At 41.8% G+C, this 17043-nt stretch overlaps 1 protein-coding gene across 6 annotated transcripts in view; it reads left to right on the plus strand.

Moving 5' to 3' along the window:
- The window catches only part of ENTPD1 (ectonucleoside triphosphate diphosphohydrolase 1), a 112267-nt gene extending 96235 nt beyond the window's left edge, over positions 1-16032 (plus strand). For all 6 annotated transcript variants that reach the window (XM_027112125.1, XM_027112126.1, XM_027112128.1 and 3 more), the window contains 8 exons: positions 851-968; positions 3603-3753; positions 5730-5889; positions 6568-6807; positions 8055-8321; positions 8744-8860; positions 10667-10804; positions 12966-16032. In XM_027112125.1, the coding sequence (XP_026967926.1) occupies positions 3665-3753; positions 5730-5889; positions 6568-6807; positions 8055-8321; positions 8744-8860; positions 10667-10804; positions 12966-13172 (1218 nt within the window). In that variant the 5' untranslated portion in view covers positions 851-968; positions 3603-3664 and the 3' untranslated portion in view covers positions 13173-16032. The remainder of the gene's footprint in view (positions 1-850; positions 969-3602; positions 3754-5729; positions 5890-6567; positions 6808-8054; positions 8322-8743; positions 8861-10666; positions 10805-12965) is intronic.
- The last annotated feature ends 1011 nt before the right edge of the window (positions 16033-17043 follow it).

Raw genomic sequence — 17043 nt, forward strand, 5'->3', positions numbered from 1 at the left:
AAAACAGTATGTACCTTATAGTACTGGTCTAGCAGTTAAGTCAGATAATTCTTATAAAATACTCCTCACAACACTAGGCTGGTGCACGTCATGCCCTCATGAAATGTGATGTGGTGACTTTGTTCTTCTCCTTTTTCTTCTGACCACCTAGTTCTTTCTCATATTGTCTTTTTACCTTTCCTCCTCCACCTTCTTTCTTACTTTATTCTTCCATTCATTGCCTTCTATGCTTAAGAGCCAAAAGCATGAAGTTAAAGTACAAATCTTTTAAAATTTATTGAATACAACTTATAGTTATATTTGTAATTAAAAACAAGCACACTTAATATTTTCCATGTCTCTTTTCCAGAGTACAGGCCACATACCAGGCCAGTTAAATCACAAATCTGGGGGTCAGACATGGGCATCAGTGCCTTTGAAGCTCTTCAGATGATTCTAATATGATTCCAATGTGCATACAGGTTTGGGAACTGCTAGATTGATGGCTTTCTACTCCCTCTATATTATCTCGGCTACTTCAGTGTATGGTTCTGAATCTTGCCTCCAATTTAGAATCACCTGAGAAGCTTCTAATAATACGGGTGCTTGGGCCCTACCTTGGCTAAGGCCTGGATATTTCTAATGTGCAACTAGCACTGAGAGCCATAGTTCTAGAGGGATTGGTGTCCTGGTAGATCTTATGATCAGCACAACTCCAGGCACTCACTCCACCCCAACCTACCCCCACTATGAATTAAAATACTTTCTCCTCTGTGTTTTTGAAAACCCATGTCTTTGTCTCCTTTCTGTTGCAAGCTGAATACAGAGAAGAATGTAATGCTGATAAGTTCTTGGTTTGTTTTGCCCTCAGTTTGGGATTGTGCTGGATGCGGGCTCTTCTCACACGAATTTGTACATCTATAAGTGGCCAGCAGAAAAGGAGAATGACACAGGGGTGGTGACTCAGATAGAAGAGTGCAAGGTAAAAGGTAAGATGAAGAAAAAGGGACCGGGAGACAGTGGGCATGAGAGCATGAGAGGCATGTGGGAAGTGAAACAAACACACGAGAAAAAGGGAAGTCAAGTGAGAACGCAGCGGAGCTGCTATTGTTGCTATTTTATAAATAATTGCTACTTTATTATCATTATGAAAACGGTACTGAAATCAGTCCTTAATGATGAAGCCCTTGAAAGATAAACTTCCAAATAATTGGGTAATAGTAACTCCCGTCAACAGAACAATTCTATGTGCCATGCACTTGGTACTGAAAATGTGTTATTTCATCCTCACAGTCTCCCTTTGAGGAATGTATTATTATTCCCATTTTTTAAAAATGAGGGCACTGAGGTTGAAAGAGGTTATGGCACTTGTTTAAGGTTACTTGAGCTAGTTAGTAAGTGATGGAACTGGGGCTCGAACTGAAATCTGCCCAAACTTAACTAAACCCTTATCAGTCATATGATTAGCAAATATTTTCTCCTATTCACTAGGTTGTCTTTTCGTTTTGTCAGTGGTTTCCTTTGCTGTGCAAAGATCTGCCCAACTTTAAACCCATGTGTTAGCCAGTGGTTCTCAAATTTGAACCTGTATCAGAACCACCTGGAGGGTGTGTTAAAGCACAGGTGCTCGCTCCCGCCCCCAAGTTTCTGGTTCAGTAGGTCTGGGATGAGGACTGAGAATTTGCACTTCTAACAAGTGCCCAGGTGATGTTGAGGCTGGTGGATCCAGAGCCTTGCTGCTCTTAATCTTTGTCCTCTAATCTATGGCTTGGAAGGGATTTTCAAAAGCCTTTAGCTTCTGTATAGGCAGGCAAATCATAGACCCTTAGGGCTGCAAAAAGGACCTTGTGGATCACTGAAGTCTTGTTTTATAGAAAAGGAAGCAAAAACCTGAAAGACTAGTGACTGGCAAGGAGGAACAGAACCAGGACAAGAATCTGGGCCTCCAAGTCGCACTGCAGGCTTCCTGCTACTCTGAGTCACCACACTGCGTATTGAGTCTTTTCCTAGTTACTTTCCTTTTAAGGTCACAAGACCAGTTAGAGTTGTGGACAGCAGCTCTTCCCGCTCCCTCCTGCCCAACACTCCCGGCTGTGCCCTCACCTTTCTGACCTTCATCTCTCTTGGCCTTTTTAGCCAGGGACTCACTGTTTAGTTTTGGTCAGACAGGTATCCTAGGCCCCAGAATATAATTGACTTTTAGTTTGGTGGCCTGTGGTATCCACTAATTTTCATAGTTTATCAAGAAAGCTGTAGATAGGATACGTTTCCAAGAGAGCAAGTCGTTCTACCCAGTAGCCTGATGTCCTCAGAATCTGGCCCCATCAGTTCTGAGGTAGTACTTCAAACATTTTTTAAAACCCAAATCCCTCGTTTTATTGACTTCTATTTAATAATTCACTGCCTTCCATTTCTTCTTCCACGTGTTGTTGTGGTGTTAACCTAGCAGCTGTCTCCTGAGACACATATCCCCATGCGTGTTTGGCCTAATAAATGCAGTAATTTTCCCTTCTCAAAAGATAGCTTCCCTGGTGGCACAGTGGTTGGGATCTGTGAGCCGTGGCTGGGCCTGTGAGCCGTGGCTGCTGAGCCTGCGCGTCCAGAGCCTGTGCTCCGCAACGGGAGAGGCCACAACAGTGAGAGGCCCGCGTACCGCAAAAAAAAAAAAAAAAAAAAAATAGAGTTCTCTAATCAAATATTTAAATAGAAAGGTGAGTTGAAAGCTACCGGTTATGAAAGGCCAGGCTTTTTGAGTCAAAACACTTAGCTGATAACTTGGAGCTGATTTTCTCATTGCAGTTAAGTAAACAGGCTATTTAAAATCTGGTGAACGAGATATGGATCAGATATCTGGTTACTTATTGTTAAAGCAAATCCTCACTATAAAGCACTGAAAATGTAGATGTTTAGCTTAAAGTGAGCCAAAATTGTTAACTGTTAAATAACTTCAAAAAGCGTAAAGCGTCTTGGCTCTCTAATCCTCTCCACAGCAGCAGTTAAAACAGCTCTAAAACTGGACAGTTTTACTAGGCAGACAGGGTATCAGAGTAGAAAAGCTGCTGAGGAGACATGGGTTCTATGCCTGTTTCTTCTAACAAAGGAAGAAACATTGCTGCAGAAATTTTAGTGTTAGTTAGTAGCTGTTCCTGTCTTTTCAATAAAAGCCCATGTGCCTGGTACATATTTTAATTTTTGTTCTGTTATCTTTTGCCTTTCCCATCTTCTAGGAATTAGTGTTGTTAATTACAACTTTGTGGAAGAAGCGTCATAAAACAGCTATATAGAGTAGTTATCTATAAGATCCCCATTTAAGTCTGAGAGAGCCTGGTTTTAGGAAGGCTATGCATGCAATTAAATGTGAAAATTGCGCCATCCAGTGGCAAGATTACTGAACAGCAGACAGACCCGGCTTGAGGTCTGAAAGTAAATCCTACTGAGGCTAGATTCAGTGAGTTACCCTCTAAGTACAAAAACTTAACAGATATCACAAAAAGAAATTGTCTCCTTGCATTTTCTCAGAAAACATCAGTATTTTCTCTAATAATGTGAAGATATGTCCTTTACTTTTAAAAACAATTTTCATCTGCTTCTACTTTCTACTTTTTTTCATCTGCTTTCTCTAGGTCCTGGAATCTCAGAATTTGCTCAGAAATTAAGTGAAATAGACATTTATCTGACTGCATGCATGGAAAGAGCCAGGAAAGTGATTCCAGCATCCCAGCACACAGAGACACCTGTTTACTTGGGAGCCACGGCAGGCATGCGGTTGCTCAGGTATAGCAGCCTCTAGGGACTGAGAGCTGCAGGGAGATAGGTTTGGCAGTTGCTAGAGCCTCTGAGTTATGGGCGAACGCCACACTTCTCTAACACCCCAATTCTAGACATGCTAAATGTCCACACCTAAGAAAGAAAATCTCAGTAAATGGGTAAAATTCCCAAACTCTTAGCTTGCATAATCATGGGAGTTTAAGTACGTAAAAAAAAAAAAAAAGGCCTCTTACTCATCTCCCCACAGGGAATTCAAGGGAGTGATGGCACAAAAAGAGGAAGATTGAGCCCTCTGGGATTTGGGGCTACAGATTTAGCAATTCCACATCTGGGAGGAGGAAGGCCAGAGGAGACTCGCAGACATCCCGAGACACAAATCATCACAATTAGCACATCTTTGCTGGTCACCACTTAGTATCTGTGGGCATTATTTGTTCATTTGTTTGTTCATTCATTCATTCAGTTTGTATTGACTGCCTGCTCTGTCCCAGGACATGGAAGTGGGTGACTCATCTTCCAAGATCAGGGTTTTGATACAGGGCGACCAATTCTTTGATAGAAGAGTGCTCAGAGCTGCTATGGGAGCATACTTGTCCCTGCCAAGAATGGGAGGAGGTCAAGAAGACTCACCAGAGGAGGGGATACATGAGCCAAATCATGAAGGACTTGTGGGGGGAGGGGGAAGGGCATTACAGGCAGAGCAGACATCATGCATTCCATAACCTATGTTTATTTGGCACCTGTTATGTGTCAGGCATAAGTCCCTGCTTTCCTGGATCTTGTGTTCTAATAGATGCACAAAGGAGTGATATGTGAGAGATCAGGGCATGTTCAGAGGACTATAGATAGTTCTGCATAGATAGAACGTAGGGTACATAGAGTTAATACTAATAATGACAGTGGTAATGGTAGCAGCTTGTATTTGTTGGGCCCTTACTATGTTCTTAGCACTGTGCTTTAATTTAAATCACTGTAACTCTATGAAGTAACAGGTATTATTAACTATTATTAATCAGATTAAGGAAGCTGTGGTGTACAGATGTTAAGTAACTCACCAAAGGTCACATACCTGGCAAGTGGTAGAGCCAGGATTCTGAGTGGGATTCTGTGAAGGCAAGATTCGGATCACAAAGTGCCTTGTGGGCCATGCTAGGGAGTTTGAAGTTTATCTGGGAAACAATGGGAAGCCATTAAAGGATGTTACACAACTGGTGCCAGTGGTAGAGAGGTGGATTGGAGGAGAGGAAAACTAGGGACAAGGAGGCCAGTTGATAGGGTAAGGAAGCCATTCAAATGAGAGATTACTGGGGTCTAATGCCAGTTGGAAGGCAGCATTTTCTGACCCAGAGACTCTCAGTATTATATTGCCTAGATCTTGGAAGCAATTGTGTTCCATCTTCATTGTGACAACCCTGGAAGATTTCTTCTTTAGATCTTAAGGTCTCAGACCCAAAAACCAAGGCAGAATATGAGAAAGATTTTTTACCCCACTCCGGCACCAACTGAGGTTGGGTATCTGTCCCAGGACGTTTTCCACTTGGTGTCTGCTAGAGCCCTAATTAAAAACTTCAAGCAGAGCCTTGAGGCTACGTAAGCAGCTTGAAGCCACCGGCAATGGCTAACGTAGCACACGTCAGCTCTAGGCTTGGTGATCAAACAATATCCAGCTACCACCACCACAGCAATTAAAATTACTCTGATAATTTCTTGGAGCCAGGGAACAACAATGAAAATGGTATTTTAAGAGGACCAACCTACGTAGGGATTGGAAGGATCTGGATGTGGAGAAGAGGGGCCAAAAGAGTAGTTATGCTCCTCCCCAAAGGAGGGCTTCTCAGACAGCCATGTGTGGGCATCTCCATCCTTCTGTTTATTGCAGTGAGCTTATGCTTCACTTCCTAGGGGAACTGGCTGGAAGCTCTGGCTGCAATGGGTAGTCATAGTTATTCAAACAAAACCAGTAACCTCAGCTCTTTGTGCAGGATGGAAAATGAACGGTTGGCAGACAAGATCCTGGCTGCGGTGGCAAAGAGCATCAGCAGCTACCCCTTTGACTTCCAGGGTGCCAGAATCATCACTGGCCAAGAGGAAGGTGCCTATGGCTGGATTACTATCAACTATCTGCTGGGCAGATTCACTCAGGTGATTGTCTCACAGCATCCGTGGAGGTGGCTCCCTGTGGGTCAATGCCATTGATATCTCAGGCAGTACTTGGATCACTAGACAGAATGAATGATGGATAAATGAACAAATTAATTTACCCTCACATTTGCAGGGGTCACCAGAGGTATAATTCTCTCACAAGAACTCTCACTATTGGAGAATAAGGAAGCCATATACAGAGATACAGAGAAAAAATTTTTTAATCTATCATTAAAAATAAAAATAGCTAACATTTGCGTAGTGCCGTGTGTCTTGTGCTATGCAAAGCACTTTTCCTGTACTGTTTGACTTAATCTTCAGAATAACCATATGAGGTGTTCTCTCATTTTAGAGCCTCAAATCGAGGCCTAGAGGAGGCAATTATTCTGCCCAAGGTCACATGGCTAATAAGCCAATGAGTAGGGATTTGAACTTGGGTCTTTCTGGCCCCAGATCTTGTGTCTGTAAACTGTTCCTATGTTGCCGCAGTCTGAGCTATGTCTTTGAAGCCCCTGTTTTCTTGCTGTTGATCTGATGCAGACTCAGGAACCTCTGGTGAGCTTTGTTTCACCCTTATCCTCCTGCTCCTTTGCCTTAGGAAGTCCCTGAGTCCAAGAAATAGCATGAAAAGGGGGATGTCCAGATCCTTCTACCACTGGTGTCGGTACTGTCTTTCAGAAATTGAGTTGGTTTAACCTGAAACCAAGTGAAGGCGATACTCAGGAAACCTATGGAGCTTTAGACCTTGGGGGAGCCTCTACACAAATCACTTTTGTGCCTCGAAACGAAACGACTGAGTCTTCTAACAACACTCTGCACTTTCGCCTCTATGGCAAGAACTACGGTGTATACACACACAGCTTCTTGTGCTATGGGAAGGATCAAGCCCTCTTGCAGAAACTGTCCAAGGACCTTCAGGCGAGTGTAACTGAATCCAGACCACCCTCCCCACAACTGGGCCACCAGCCCCCTGCGTCGTTTTCTCTTTCTATTTCAGTAACTGATCTGAAGTTGGTTACTGTACTTTCCAAACCTTTTCAGGCAGGATATCTAACTACATCTGGTCAACCCCTGTGAATTGTCCCATCCAGACACCACCTCCTATGTTTGTTTACTGCACTGTCTCCAAGGACATGACTCAAATCCTTTCTTTGGAAATAATTTCTCACCCCTGTGGGGCTGACAATGAAAAGTACATGCTACAGTAGTGTGTGTATGTGTGTGTGCGTGTGCGTATGCACACAGTTTTTAAGCTCTTTCCCACTTTTCAATCTCCATTTCCTACGAACTGCAGAAAACAAGGCTATTAGAAACAACCTGGAGAGGAGGAGAAAAAAAACTTCAGAGAAAATGCAGAGTTTATTGATCAACACTTCAAATCTTGTCCCTAGACACTTTTTGCGTTTTGAAGGCGAGAAAAGTTAAACATACTCAAAATCATGCGAGTACCAGCACATCCTGACAAACACAGAGCAAGGATGTCAAATCCAGCTGTTCCCTGTCTCTACTGAAAGGACAACCAGTTCTCTGCTTTCCTCCAAAGCTCGCTCTCTGGTTCTCAGAAACACTATCAATAAGATGACTGCCATGGGAGGAGGGGCTGCTGAGAGATGCCTAGTGAGCCCTAAGTTTCCACTAAGCCTCTCATCCACAGCAGCCCCTTTACTTCTCGTGAACATACTGGGTTGTGGGTTGAAAATCATCTTGATACTCCTGCCTTAAGTGATCTGAGGCACTTCCAGCTCTTGAAGCTTTTGCTTTTCGGCTTGGAGGTAGGGCCAGGGATATAGGCAGACCCCCAGAGAACTACCCTAGGCTCGGAATTTTGAGAACCTTGAGAGTTTTCCTTGTGGATCTGCTTCTGACCTACGCGGTTAGTACTAAGCGCTAGGGGCCATTCCAAACTAATGGAATTTCTGGGCCCAGCTTCAACGATACTAGCTTTCTGTGAATAGCAAAAGTTCATTTACATCTGATGCCACTTCTGGTGCCTGTTATACAAATATGACTGTTACCCAAGGGTAAAAAAGGCAGCGCAGGGGCATATTGATGCCAGTGCTGAGTGCCTGGCTGTTTCTCAATTGCTACACATTGTTGAAGTCAGACTGGTGCTTTTGTACTCAAAGCATTTGCACATGATGCCTTCAAGTGATTTTTCTATTCAGGCTACAAATGGAACCATCCGTGACCCATGCTTTCACTCTGGATACCGGAGGAAAATGAACATGAGTGACCTTTATGAGGCTCCCTGCACCAGGAGATTTGAGGCAACTTTTCCATTTCTTCCATTCCCTGAAGTTGAAATCCGTGGCACTGGAAACTATCAACAATGCCGGCAAAGCATCCTTCAACTCTTTAACACCAGTTACTGCCCTTACTCCAGCTGTTCCTTCAATGGGATTTTCTTGCCACCCCTCCAAGGGAATTTTGGGGTAAGTTTGTGACATGATGATATATTTGTTACAATGGTTTTTGGTTGCAAATTACAGAACATATGCCTACAAAGGAGAGGCCACAACAGTGAGAGGCCCGCGTACGGCAAAAAAAAAAAAAAAAAAAAAAAGATGGGAGTTTTGTAACTTCTCCTCTTATCTTCTTTTTTCCCCATCTTTCTTTCTCCCTGACTCTCCCATTAAAATTATCGAGAAAATTAGCTACCAGATGGCTCAGAAATGCATGTCAGCAGCAAAGTGACCCCCTTCCAGGAAGGAAGCAGCTGTTGGGGATGGAATGTCACCTGATCCATAATTTACTCATCAGAGCTTTCCAGGCGCTTTCATTAGGCCTTCTGGAGAGTGAACCAGTGTCCCTCTGTGTTGGACGTTGCACCAAACTCAGCATTTTTCTCTTGTAGGCATTTTCAGCTTTTTACTATGTGATGGAGTTTTTAAACCTTACATCAGAGGAACAGTCAACTCATAAAAAGATGATTAGCACGTTGGAAAAGTTCTGCTCTCGGCCTTGGGAAGAGGTAAGTGACTAGAAACAGCATCTGTTACCATTGCTCTCTGCCCTTGACAGCATGGAGGATGTGAGTCTGCTCTTCAAGTCATGCTAATGTGACCAAGATCCAGCACTCATGTTAGAGAAGCCTAGATGGTACACTCAATTAAGAGTAAGTTCACTGGCATTCCTTGATAACTTGGCATACAATGGCTTAAACAAAAAAGGTCTTATTGTTTTCACCTAATTCGAAGTCCGGAAGTAGTCAGTTGCTGGCATGGAGTGGGCAGCTTGACTATCTCAGCCATTCTTCAGTTGTTGTTAGGCCTGTTTCCTCATGGAAGCAAGGTGTAGCTTCAGGGATCACAGCCGTGTTCGAGGTCAGAAGAAGGATAGCGCCAGATACATCTGTTCCTTTTTATAGGAAAGCAAAAGCTATCCCAGAAGCTCCTAGGAGTCTTTTCTCTTACATCTCATTGGCCAGGACTGGCTGGGAAAGCAGGATGCAGGATTTTATGACTGGCTTAGAGCCCTAGATCCATCATGAGCTACTTCCTGGAGCTGAGCACATTGTCGCCCACTCCTTCCCCCAACTCCCAGGGAAGACAGGCAGTTCACAGAATCTGCCACAGACGCCATTGTGGTAAGACCCTTTTTTCATCAGACAGGTCCAAGGTATCTCCTACTTATTCATAAATCTGAAGCCCAAAATTTTCTTGTCTGAGGCACTGAGTCATTCAAGATCCAGTGCTACCTGATGAAAGTTTCCAGGGACGTGAGAGAAGGATATGGAGTCTACTCTGATTTAGAAAAACAGATCACCTAGGAGTGGCTCAAAACAGCAGCTGTTTTAAGTTGACAAAAGTGACTTAAAATGAGTGATTTTAAGAGAGATTGCAAAAGTGACCAGTGCTTTCATTCTGAAGATATGCAATTAATTAAAAATGAAGGCTGTTCTCGTGGGCACTGACAACAGAGGAAGGAAGGTTGTGCAAGAGCCTGGACACCTGAAATTTTCTCTAAGTATTTTGTCTGAGTTAGAACATGAAGGAAGGGTATTCAGGGCTTTTGGAAAGAGCAGCTCAAATATGCCTCAGCACTTTACAAAACAGGGGAGGCTTTTTGCAGCTAGTGGTGATCTGTGGAGAAAGACGAGCATCTCGGGTTCTTGAACAAAATGCTTCCTAAACTGGGTTCCAGAGCAGTGTTTGTCAAATGTTACTATGTATGTGATCATATGGGGGTCATATTAAACAGCATATTCTGCACTGGCAGATCAGGGGTGAGGATTAACAAGTTCTCAGGGGATGCTGCTGCTGCTAGTCCAGAGACCTAACTGAGGGGCAAGGCTTGTTATGAAACTGTTTCTTCAAGATGCTTATAGAGGCTCTAAACCAAAGACTTTGGTCAAGAGCATACAGAAAACGCTGGTTAAACAAAGATTAATAGATTTCTTTCATGCAAGATTTTTCACAGTTTTTAATATGCTAATGTGATTGTGAAACTCAAGTTTCACAAGGGATGGCAAACTATAGTAAAATTCAGTGTTGTTGAACCTCTCAGACCACAGAAACTACTTTTTTCCTAGAACACTTATCAATGTCTCATAGAACCCTGTGGAGGAAAAGATTGCTTAACAGACCCTAAACTGTGAACTCTTGCACCCACTGAAGGAGTGCAGCACCACTCCCAAAGCTCTCTGCAGGGGCCAACTCTCAGGCCCATGTGAGCTGGGGCTTTTTCCTCTCTTGATCAGCTCTAATAGCGAACATGAGGGCTATGGAGAAGTGCCTGTTGTTGTCCAAGTATGATGTTTTCTTCACTTCACTTCCAGCTGCAGATGTACTTTGGTGAAGTGAAGGAGAAGTACCTGAGTGAATACTGCTTTTCTGGCACCTACATCCTCGCTCTTCTTCTGAATGGCTATCATTTTACAGCTGAGTCCTGGAAGGATATTCACTTCATGGGCAAGGTTTGTTAGGTTGTGGGGAGGTTGGGTGGTAGTGACTGAAGCAGCTTTGGGCTTAAAAGAGGTAGGAGTCAACCTGATTTAATTTTGGCCTGATGTCCTGTCCTACCACTTCACCTCTAACCCAAGATGGCATCTCCTGATAATGTTGACCAGCCAGTTGTGGATATCCTGTCTAAGCAGGGCTACTTGCATTCTCAGCCTCGCCTTTCTGCTCACAGAACAGTGACTAACCCCTTATAAAACAAAAAATGAGATAGTAAAGTAATGTAACAGTGTTTCAACAGCCACAGTGATTCTGCGTGCTGACTTCAGCATCCATCCTAAAGGCCCCTTCGTGAATCCAGAGGGATGATCATGGTTTGTCACAAGGGGTTAAGGCCTTGTTGGTTGTAGCTTCAAGACTCACCAACCTGAAAGCTCGCTGTGAAGAATGAGATGAGTGGCTGTGAATGGGGGCCTTTGCTTAGAAGCCAGGCTTAGCGTGAGCCTTAAAGACGCAAGCCCATAGCTTTGCATTACCATAGCATTACCTCCAGGCATACAGCAACATTTACATCGGCAGCGAGACTCACGGGCACACTCATGCTTGATGAAAAATATCAAGAGCAGTGTTTCTCTACCTTTTAAACCCATATCCACTAATGGCAAAAACAATTTACCCCTTTATTAAATATGGTGACTTCAAGCAAAACAAAGCATTGAGGCAGCAGAGGGCTGTAGTAGCCTTAAAGATACTAGTTTCATCACACTCTTATCAATATTGACTTTGCTAATTAAAATCTTTTCCTTGTTTTAACATCCCAGTCTTCCTTCCGTTCCATCACAGTTTGTCCGTTTGAGAGATATGTCTATGTCAAATTTACCTAGTGATTTATATTCTTTGAATTCCAATCTATGATCCATTATTTCTAAACCTTAAGTGATAACTCTTCTAACTCTGGAGGCTTCCTTGACACAGGCAGTCAGATATGGTTCCATTCCCCATAAAGGGACATGGGCCTTTTTACAAATTATTAATTCCCAGTACTGGTAAAGGTTTAGGGGAGAGGAGCATTCCACATGGTATTGGTTGGAATGTAAACTGGCATAACCATTGGGAAGACTGTTTTGGCAACATGAGCTAGGAGCCTTAAAACATGTACATCATTTTGTCCAGTTGCTCCATTTCTAGGATTTATAAATAATTGAACAAAGTGAGTAAAAATGAACATATAAGGCAGTTCATGTCAGTGATGATGTTGCAGAAATCCCTTAAGAGACATGGGATGATGTTTACAAGGAATTGTTAAGTGAATAATTCTACATACAATTTAATTCCATTTTTTATGTGAAAAACATGCACAGAGAGGACTGGTAGGATATGTCACAAAATGATAATAGCAGCAACTTCTGAATGATGAAGTTGAGGTGGTTTTTATTTTCTTTTTTAGTATTATCTGTACTTCATGATTTTCCTACCATGACCACATACAACTCATGTAATAGAAACATTTCCACAATTCTTTGTTATTCATAGACTACCTGTATTTCAATACATTTTGAGGTGACTTGAAAATATTCCTAGGAAGATGGCAGGGTTGGAAAATGTTTTTTATTTAAGAATAATCCTTTCTCATGCATATGCAGTCTTTCATCTTTCGTCAAGTAAGACTGACTTGCTGGGATTATTCCCCAATTTTTCCTTAGTTGAATCATAAAAGAAGTCCTGGTTTCATATGGATGAGATTCCTGGGCCTGACATTGATACACAAGGCCAGGGACAGTCATTATTCTCTCACCCTTTGCCCGCTTCCCGTCATCCACCCCCCCTTCCCCACCCCAGCCACCCACATTCACACAAACAGCAAAAGAAGAATGCAAATTTCCAAAGGCCTAATTTAAATTAAGTTCTTCTAGGCAGGAGAACTGAGCCGTCATTCCCCAAATTCCTCTCTGAATTTGGGGAATTTAGTAGTGAGGCCCCACACTCTCCTTCTTAATCACTTGCTCCTGCTCCATTTTCCCCACAGCCGCCTTCCCAATTCAGAATATAAAAGTAATCCATTTAGAGAACTGAACATGGTGCTCTCACTTCCTGGTTGCTCAGTGTTATGGATAGGGTTGCATGAAAGCTCATTTAATCCTCGGACCAGAAACAACAGACTGTCCCCACTGTTTGCAGGTCCGGAGCACCAGCGTCGGGTGGACTTTGGGCTACATGCTGAACCTGACCAACATGATCCCATCTGAAGAGCCATTGTCCACACCTCTCTCCCACTCCACATATGTCTTCCTCATGGTCCTCTTCTCCCTGATCCTGGTCATAGTGGTCGTAATAGGCATATTTATCTTTCACAAGCCTTCGTATTTCTGGAAAGACATGGTATAGCAGGAACAGCTGAAATCTGCTGGCTGGAGTGAGAAGAAAACTTGCCCAGGGAGCACTTTCCTCCACAGTGGTGTACAAGGCCAGTGTTGACCAGCATGAAGCTTCCTTGGCTTTTGCTGAAGCCTTTCCATGGGAGGTATTTACCACCCACTGCCTCAAGAACTTCCTGGCAGACATTGTCTCTTTTGTGAGTCTCTCCAAACTCCCCCCCTTTCTCTTTTGTACTCTGTGCTTGTGTAGCTCTTGAAGACCTGCCTCCTTTCATGATAGTTGCTTTATAAAAGAACAATATTGACTTTATCCAGAAGAACTGAGAGTCCTGAGTCCTGTGCTGGGAAGTTGCCCTGGCTAAAAGAAGAATCTTGGGAACTGATTCAGTTGTGGTCTTACAGACCCTTTCTCTCTCCTGTTTCCCATTTATTAAGAAAGCCATCCAATGCCTTTGGAGAAGACAGACACATATCCCATGCCCAGCCTGCCCTTTGCATGGGAGAATTTTCTAGTCTAGGCAAGTATGTGCTAGGGCGAAAGAGTCCTACAAAGGAATTTATGGGATGTGCAGTTAATCCAATAGTTAATCCAAGACAAAAGAGGGATGTGGGTAAGTCACATATTCCTGGGTGATGCCAAAATGCCAGAGTGGGACACCCAGACCAGAGATTATTTAAAAAGCTGCTGTACATATACATAGGCATTCAAATATCAGGGCATATTATCTGGTAGGTGTACACATGTCTGGAAGAAAAATACAGTTACAACACAAGGTCAGGAAAGTGCATCCTCCAACACATCTATTGGGGTTTTGTTTTTATTGCAGTAAAACGCATATAACCTAAAATTCACCATTATGACATATACAATTTAGTGGCATTTAGTACATTCACAATGTTGTGCAACTGTCACCAATATCTAATTCCAGAATATTTTCATCACTAAGAAATTATTGGCTGGGGATAAGACCATCCTGTGGTAGGCTTGAACCATCAACCATTTCCATTTAGCCAAGCATGCTAACCGGTTGCACCACAAAGATGCTCACTGAGTTTTAAAGCCATGCCATATCTTACTGTCCCAGGGTTTAATTTAGTGAAAGAGTTGCATTAGTGAAGAGTGGCATGCCTTTTTTGTTGTCATGGTATTTACACAACAAAATGTGCAAGGAACCACATCTGCAAGTTTTGCTGCCGGTTCTAGGTACTTTTGCTTTAAGCATCTTTGCCATAGACATTTTTGCCACAAACATTTCACTGCAAATAATTGGCTCTAAAGCAATTTTGCCATAAAAGATAAAATAATGGAAAATCAAAGAGGGATAATTAAAAGGACATAATGAAACGAATAACAAAATTCAAGACTTATTGTGAAATATAAAATATTTGAGTACATTTAAAGTGTGTGTTGATTCATGGCAATACTGTGCACATAACTGATTTTATTTTGTGGGTTGTATCTAAGCACTTGTCTTCCAAGTCTTTCATTCATAGCATTTTATACTTTTTTTTTTTGCTCATTGATTTGTCTCCTCGTTCTGCATCGTACTTTTTCTTTTTTGCTAAAATTTCTTCCTTCGTAAAGAGCGATGTAAGTTTCCAAATACTTAGAGGCATCTTTGTAACTGAGCTTTGTGTTGTGTTTTGAAAGCTTCTACACGGTTGTTGTTTGTTCTTGGCATATTGTCACGTGTCCATTGACAGATGGTTCCAAAGTTGTGTGGGAAATGTGGGTTCACCTCTGCACCTTCCAGGACCTTGGTCTCTTTCTCCTCCACTGTAGTGTGTTTCAAAATAAGAAACCAACTTTTGGGGCAAATCACTGTCATATGCCAGCTCGATAAAGCCATCAATAATGTCGCCAACTGGAAGAAATGCTAACATATTTCAACCAGTTGAAACCAAACTGTCAAACCAAAAACTGTCAACCAGTTATTTTATCTTTCACAGGGAATTTGCCTTACAGCCAATTAGTTATTCGACGAAAATGTTTGTTGCAGAAGTGCTTGTGGCAGAGATGTCAATGGCAAAGATGCTTATGGTGAAGGTACCTAGAACCCATTTCAAGATGTAATTAATGTATGTTACTAATGATATATTTTTTAATATTAAGTCTTTGAAATCTGTTGTGTATATTACACTTACAGCACATCCTAACCAGGACTCCATTTCAAGTACTCAATAGCCACGTGTGGCTAGTGGCTACCATATTGAATAGCACACGTCTAAAAGTACATTCACAGCTAAAAAGACACAGGCAATAACACTTTGTCTTTCTCTTGAGGGGGGGAATTTTCTTTAAACAGCTATAGATGCTATAACATTCTTGCTATTATTTATTATATATGAAGTTTAACATTATTCTTAACAAGCTTTTAACATCCCAGCTCAGAATTTCACATTACTCCTCAGGTTTTGTTGCCTTTTTTGTGAAGACACAGATGCCTATTATTCAGGCCAAGATGCCTGATGAAAGACCTTTGGGAAATTTAATCTGGATTCAAAGATAATACAAGATAATTGGATGCTTATATTTTATGGTCAAAATGTAAACTTGAATATTAAAATAAAGATTAGTCTCTTAATAGCTCACAGAGCAAAGTTTACCATATAATAGTAACGTTACTATTAAAACATATTCTCATTTATTGTCAGTTTGAAAGATGAGCTGAATTTCACTGAAATTGGTCTCATTCCTCTCTGATTCAGAGTCTAATAGTTGCTATCTTGTTAGAACAAGTTGCTCATAGTTAGCCTATGCTAGCCAGGTATTTCTTTCAGTTTGTGCTAGTTTTATAATTTTTTAAAATTTCTTATAACAACCTCAAAATTTCAGTGGCTTACCACAATAAACATTGATTTTTCATGTTCATGGGTCTGCAAGTCAGCTAGTATATCTACTTGCGGTGGTAGGCCTGGTTCAGGCCTGCTCCATATATCTCCCACTCTCCTTGTCTGGTGGCTTCCTGAGCCATGTTCCCATGATGAGTGGTAGGGGCACAAGAAAGGGAGAGAAAATACAGGATGCCTCTTCAGGCCTTGGCCTGGACAGGCCCCTGTCACTTCCATCCACATTCTACTGACCAAAATAAGTCATATGACTAAGCCCAACATTAGGGAGCTGGAGAAACACTGGGAGGAATGGCAGAGTCATGTGGCAAAGGACATGAATAACTAATTCTAACACAGAAAATTCGTGAAACATTGGGCACAACGATTCAATCTACCACAGCGTCTCATTAACTGAAACATAAAGTACATTTTCTTCAAATTAAAATCTACTTATCTTGCCAAAGAATGTTCTTCTTAAAAAATGTCATTTCTTCTGTGACATCATCAATTACAACTTTTTTTCACAGCCTTAATCAGGGTGCTTTGGCAGCTCCTAAATTAGTCTCACGTTCTAAAATGATAGATTTCCTAAGAGACCATCTATTTATTTTCCTTATATGTTTAGGACAGTGTATAGTTAACTACCCAAGTTTTTATTTGCACAAGAACCTAATACAACTGAACATAATTGGTTTTATCACAGGTATAATGGATTTTTTAATAAAAGGGAAAGGAATGTCTCCAAAAGCCTTCTCTTTCAAAAGTGGCATTTAAGGACTGTGCATGTGGTAAAAGCATTGTTGTACTTTTTGCATTTCTCTAGTTTAAGTAATTTAATTTCTAAATTTAAATCGATGATATAATGATGGCACCACTGTCATCAGCATCTGAGTTGACTTTTTATTTTTATATCCCTTTTGCATGATGAATAGCAGAGAACATGGATTAGTCAATGAGAAGTGAGATACAGTCACCTAAGAAACAACATCATTTCTTATAATGAAGTTCTAAGAAGAGAGGGGAGGAAAGTCATGTGAGCCAGATAGGGA

This window comes from Aethalodelphis obliquidens, unplaced genomic scaffold (assembly GCF_003676395.1).
Source record: "Aethalodelphis obliquidens isolate GAN/ISIS:26980383/991018 unplaced genomic scaffold, ASM367639v1 scaffold11, whole genome shotgun sequence".
NCBI classification, from domain to species: Eukaryota; Metazoa; Chordata; class Mammalia; order Artiodactyla; family Delphinidae; genus Aethalodelphis; species Aethalodelphis obliquidens.